This window comes from Blastomyces gilchristii, assembly GCF_000003855.2.
Source record: "Blastomyces gilchristii SLH14081 genomic scaffold supercont1.28, whole genome shotgun sequence".
Lineage (NCBI taxonomy): Eukaryota > Fungi > Ascomycota > Eurotiomycetes > Onygenales > Ajellomycetaceae > Blastomyces > Blastomyces gilchristii.
In genome coordinates this window covers 53,883-60,646 of record NW_003101654.1, presented here as the reverse complement: position 1 = coordinate 60,646, position 6,764 = coordinate 53,883, and the positions used below count along the sequence as shown (strand labels likewise).

The 6,764-nt window shown below is 29.7% G+C and overlaps 1 protein-coding gene across 1 annotated transcript; it reads left to right on the top strand.

Annotated features, from left to right (window-relative positions):
* Window positions 1–1,772: 1,772 nt before the first annotated feature.
* BDBG_08759 (uncharacterized protein) lies at window positions 1,773–3,241 on the top strand (the record flags this gene model as incomplete). Its single annotated transcript, XM_002620776.2, has 4 exons — window positions 1,773–1,999; window positions 2,084–2,125; window positions 2,923–2,961; window positions 3,049–3,241. The coding sequence occupies 4 exons, from the start codon at window positions 1,773–1,775 to the stop codon at window positions 3,239–3,241; spliced, it is 501 nt and encodes a 166-aa protein (XP_002620822.2).
* Between the last annotated feature and the right edge of the window lie 3,523 nt (window positions 3,242–6,764).

The following is a 6,764-nucleotide window of genomic DNA, read 5'->3' as shown; positions in this document are numbered from 1 at the left end:
TCTTCAAGTTCTGAAGCGATCTTATACTTCAAAGATAACTTTTGTAAGTTTCTTAACTCTCAGATCTGAGTTCTCATACTCTGTCTATTATAAGAGCAGATTCTCAGCTTCTATTACTTAGTTTATTCACTTTATAAGATTTAGAGACACTTCAGTGATCTGAGATTCTCAGTTTATCAATACTTTTGATACTTATAGAGTAATAGTATTACAGTGCTGTCTCTCTTTATAAGTATGTATTTCTATTAAAAGAGTAACAGATTTAGATATCAGTTTTAAGACTCTTAAGAAGATAGTTACTGACTCTGTCTGAAAATTCTTAAATTTTCTCTTCAGTTTATTAGAACAGTTTATATAAAGATATTCTAATTTGAAATAGATAAAGTAGTAACTCTTTTTCTTAATCTCTCTATTATACACTTTATTTACAGAAACTTGTGAATCTCTCTCTCTTTATTTAATAGTTAGATATAAATCTCTCTGTATTTTGTTATCTTTTCACAGTAAATTTATTTACTGTTATTCTGACTCTTACAGAGCTGATCAGTGATTCACTCTTTATAAGTCTATAATTCTTACAGTGATCTGTAAGTGATGAATAAGAGTTATAAGTTTTCTCAGAATTAAGAGCGTAGAGTCTTACTTAATAAGCTTATTTTATATATCTTTATTAATTCTCTTTATATATATCATTATTCAGATCTTGTTTCAGAGCTCTGTTTTCACAGATCTTAATTCATATTCTAATTTTATAAAATACTGTAAGTAGTCTTTATCAGATTTCTTATCTTATTTTATAATATTAATAATTACAGCTTAGATATTCTCTGTTTAGCTTATAAAGTTTTTTAACTTATTCTCTAAATTAATCTTAAGAACTGATTAGTGAACTCTTTTATAATTATTCTTTAAATAATTCAGTCAATTCTTTACTTCAGTGTAGTAGAGATCTCTTATTATATAGATAATAGCTTCTTCATCTTTTATATTATATAGTAAGACTTATGAGTCAATTTTAAAAATAAACTGATAAAAGCTTTTATAAGTTGTAGTTCAGTAGATAATCTTAAATAGTTATAACTTAAGAAAGTTTCTTTTCAGTTCATAGATATATCTGAAGATTATCTCTAGAAACTCAGTTTAAGAGTGTTTATAGATAGTAAGTTTTTTTTTATAAAAAAATAACTTAGTTTTATAGAAGATACTTAAGAATGTTCTTTATTACCATTGATTTATTTATAAGTTCAGAGAGTGTTTCTATTATTGATATAGAGAATGATATTTTATAAGTAATTAATAAGTTCTCTGACATTTCTTTTATTAAAATTATTTATAATTCACATAGCTACTTCTGAGTATCTGTAATAGAGTTTACAGAGATTTACTATACAAGTTTCTAGTTCTTTCAGTTATAACACACAGTGGCTGATTGACAAAGCTTGAAGGATAAGAATAAATACTCACAGACAATTATTCAGATATTCACAGCTTGATATAATATAAGCTAATCAACATCATTACAACCGCTTTATCATGAACTCGCTCAATTTTTCGCATATTGTGGCGCACATATTACTTGCGAAAACAGAATTTTCCCAGCCCCCCCTGAAAATTAGTAGCAAAACATCATCAAAAAATCAAAATATCCGCATTTCTCTAGAATTATTCAATATCATTCAATACACATCTTTTTCAATTAAATATCATTCAAATACGCGTCTTTCTTACCTTTATCATCAAATTCACATATATCAATCAACTCTTTTTTCAATATGCTTCACAACACTCACTGTTCTGCTGCTTCGCAAGCCTGTATAAAGACTTCTATCCTGCACCTCAGTCTCTCCAAACTACCAGTTTCAGAAGTTCTGAATAATGAAGAGAATCCGGTCAATGATGAGATGAAGGAGCAGGTGAATGAGAAGAATATAGAGACTCAGTCTGAGAATTCTCAATATCTGCGAATCTCTACACCTGAGCCTGACATCTCATACAGATTGTATGAATGAGTGATTATCAATGAAATAAAGAATTCTGTCAAGATCAAATACTGAACTGTCTCAGCAAATAATTCAACTATCAGCTTCTTTCATATTCAACATACTGCAGAAAAGATGGCTGAGAAGTATATTACAAAGCAGATCTGTAAGAAGATGGAAGTTGTAGATCATACAGCTGTTATCACATCATACAAATGTGAATTTCAGGCCAATAAAATCACTATTGAGAAGAAGAAGAATTGAAAGAAGATAATTGATCTTTTGAAGAAGTTGTATAAGAAGAAGATGAGTAATCTTATCATTGAAGTTATCTCTTCTTTCAATCTTCTTGATATCTCAACACTATCTTTCAACACATCCGCAATACACAGTCCTGCAGCTTTTATTGAAGTGCCAGATTCACAATTAGCAACTCAGGCATTGACATTAAAAAGAGCTCTTAATGTCAAAGAAGAAACAATCTCATCATTCTGCAATTCTTATCATCATCCTGTCAAATCCTCTCAAATTCATGAAATATTCAATGATGAAAAGCCATCTACACATTCAAGAATCACAGTCATCAGTCAACAACTGAAGAAGATTCAAAATTGACAATCAAAGAAATGAGATTCTTTGCAGATTGAATGTGAGATAACTGCTCAGTGACATTGTCAAAAGATGAATTATCATAACTTTGAGCAGAGCACTTGCTGAATAGCATATGATGATACTTATATTCAACTTCTGAGTAGTGAGATTGCAAGTTGAATAGATGATATTGAATGTGATAAAGCAATGATTGAGACTTCTTCAAGAAAGATAACAAAACAATTAATGAGTAGAAAGAAGAAGAAGAGTCAGAAGAATGAATCTATAACTTCTACATTCAATTCTTCTATACAGATCTCTTAATTGTCAGCAGTTATATTCTCTTCTTCAGCTCCGGCAGCTTCAACTTCATTAAATATGACATTTTCAAGTGAGATAATCAATGTGATGATGATGAAATATATGATGAAAGAAATAGAAGAACTGAATTCACAACCTTATTATCATTCACATTCAGATCTGTCATCAAATCTTTCATTGAATTCTTCATTGAATTCACTGTTAAATCTGTCATTGAATCTGCTGTCAAATCCTTCATCAAATTCACTGTCAAATTCTTCATCAAATTCACTGTTGAACCCTTCATCAATTCTGTCATTGACTTCATCAAATTCATCTTCAATTTAAAGCAGTTCAATACCTCAATTTGATAAATAAGCAGATTTATTCTTTGATGAATACTTCAAATGATTGACAATCTGAAGTTCTAATAAAGCTTCTGATTTGTTAGATGCTAAGTTCATTCTTCAGAAGAAAGGATTTGAATTGAATCATCTACAGATGTTAACAAGGGAACAGTTGCTTGATATGAATATTGAGAAGAGTATATTTCAAATTATAAGAGATGGATTAAAAAGTTCATTATAACAGACAAGATTGCAGGAATTCAAATCATCTCTATCAACTGCTTGTAGTGATAAGAGCAGATCTCATACTACTTCAACCTCTAAATCTGTATTATAGTTGAATGAATTGCAATCTGAATCTTTGTGATTATTACAATACTATTCTATATGAGCAGATCTGAAATATTCTTTTATCTCTTTTTCTCTCATAAAGTTCTCAACTGCATGATGCAAAAAAGCTTCAAAATCTTCATCAAACTGAGTATCTAACTGATCTCTATATCTTCTAATTCAGTTCTTCAATGCGTGAAAAGACTCCTCTATAGAATTATAGTCAGATGAATATAATGATAAGAATAATAGTTCAACACCTGCATCTCTGCAAAGATTCTTCAATTCTTGAGATTAATGAGTATTACAATTATTCATCACTAAGTAGTGATAACTCTGTTGACATTTGAGCAGTATTCAGACATATATAAACTCATTAAATCTCTCTGTATTGTAGAACCTCTGATATATATCATAATCAATATATTCATTGACAGTTATCACAGATAAGATTGACCATCTTCAAGATTGTTTACAGGGCCTTCTAACATAACAAGGGAATTCTCTGCTTGATCATTCATATCATTGATTCACTGTATGTTCATTTGCAGCACTCTCATTCAAAAAGATCAGTTAATCAGGGAGATACTGAGTGAGTTGAATACATCATTCAGCTCAAAGTTCTTCATTGTGTTGAGTGACTATGAGTTCAACCTATATTATAGAACTAATGAATTAGTAGATTCTATACATCAAGTGATATTTAATTGTAATATTGATTATCTTCTTTCATATCAAATTCAGTTTCTTCAACACTCTAGATATTGACCGCAGGTGAATATTAACATCAAATTCATTCTTCATAAAGCAGACAGTCTCATCGCGATATGCAGTTGAATATGTCTTGAAAAAATCCTTCAATTCTGACAAGATATCTGATGTGATCTTTGACTTTACACTGTGTGTTGAATGGGGTTCTCTAGCAGTTTCAAAGCAGTGAAGATTTTATTGAATTCAATATACAGTAGTCAGATGACAATCAATGCTTCGCGCGATCTCAGCAGGTATATAACCATTCTTAAGAAGGTGTACAATCTCATTGATGATGAAATCACAGAGTTGAGGTGGCATATTGATGATAAAGGTAAGAAAGACGCGTATTTGAATGATATTTGATTGAAAAAGACATGTATTGAATGATATTGAATGATTCTAGAGAAATGTGGATATTTTGATTTTTTAATGATGTTTTGCTACTAATTTTCAGAGAGGGCTGGGAAAATTCTGTTTTCACAAGTAATATGTCTGCCACAATAAGAACCCGCTGATAGATTCATCGAACAGCCCTTGATCATATGAGCATTTTGACCCCATCGCCGACTGCATACCCCGTATGATGGTGTAGTTATCCAGCCAAATATGAACCAGATGTGGTTCAAAACTTCTGTGTGAAATTATCCTCTGTTCACCCCTATCACATCACAACCCTGGGTCAAATTACCATAAAATTTCAAGGTGAAGAGACCTAGTTATATACATCAATCTACTTGATATTGAAAGATTTCTGATCTGTAATTGTAAAAATATCTGAAGAGCAATCTTCATGAAAACCCTGTCTATGTTTGATATTTCAAAACATTAACATGAAGTCTCACTCATGTACCGCCCTTATCAATCTGGTCTATCTCTGGCAGAAATATACAAAAGAATACCTCAGTAATAGTATCAAGTACATAATCAACAGATATATCTGAAGTGCAATCTCTGTGAAAATCATCTGAAGTGCAATCTTTGTAAAAACTCTGTCTGTCTTTGATATTTCAAGATATCAATGTTAAGTCTTACTTATATACTGTTCTTCTCAATCTGACTCATCTTCAGTAGAAAGATATAAAAATATACCTCAGTAATGATATTCAATACATAATCAGTGAATAACTATAAAATCAGTTTATCTTAAGATCTGACTGAGCCTTTGATCTTTGCATAGTAAGATATATTAAATCTAGTTTTAATATCTTAATATTTAATGAATTCTGCAAGGAATTGAGAGCAGCAATACTAGATTTCTATTAAATTTGAGAATTAACTCTGTCTTAATATAATCATTGACTGTAAGAAATTCCGCTCCTCGCGAATACTTTACCTCTATTTCTATCTCTGATGTAATGAATAGAGTTAGCAGTCCTTGACTACATACAACTATATAGACTGAAGTTTGTGAATACTATTCACAACTCAGCTTGAATACTATTATACATTTAATCTCTATATTTATCTTTCTACTGTGAATACTTCTAGTAGCTATCAGTATATATTATATCAAGCTGCAAATATCTGAATAATCATCTATGAGTATTTATTCTTATATTTAAAGCTCTGTCAGTCAGTAACTGCTTATTATAACTGAAAGAATTGAAAACTTGTATACTTTAATCTCTGCAAACTCTATTACAGACACTCAGAATCAGTTATCTGAACTATGTATAATTCTTATAAGAGAAGTCTTAGAGAACTTATTAATTACTTATAGAATATTATTCTCTGTATCTATAATAGAGAAACTCTTCAAACTTATGAATAAATTAATTTCAGTAAAGAATATTTGTGAGCATCTCTTATAGAAATGAGTTATTTTTCTATAAGAAATACTCTATCTGTAAACACTCTTGAACTGAGTCTTTAAATATAATCTTCAGAGATATCTGTAAACTTAAAATGAACTTTCTTAAACTGTAACTACTTAAGATTATCTTCTGAATTATAATATATAAAAGTATTTATAAGTTTATATTTAAAATTAACTCATAAGTCTGACTGTGTGATATAAAAGATGAAGAAGCTAGTATCTATATAATGACAGATCTCTACTACACTGAAGTCAAGAACTGACTAAACTATTTAGAGAATAATGATAAGAGATCTCACTGATCTGTTTTTAAAACTATTCTAAAGAATAAGTTAAAAGACTCTGTAAGTCAGACAGAGAATATCTGAGATATAAGTATTAATATTAAAAAAAGAGATGAGAAATCTGATAAAAGACTACTCACAGTACTTTATAGAATGATGATATAAATTAAGATATATGAAAACAGAACTGAAACAAGATCTGAATGATAATATTTATAAAGAGACTTAATAAAGATATATAGAATGAGCTTATTGAGTAAGACTCTAAGTTCTTAATTATGAAGAAACTAATAACTCTCATTCATTACTTATAAATCGCTGTAAGAGTCACAGATCTACAGACAGTAGATCACTAATCAGCTCT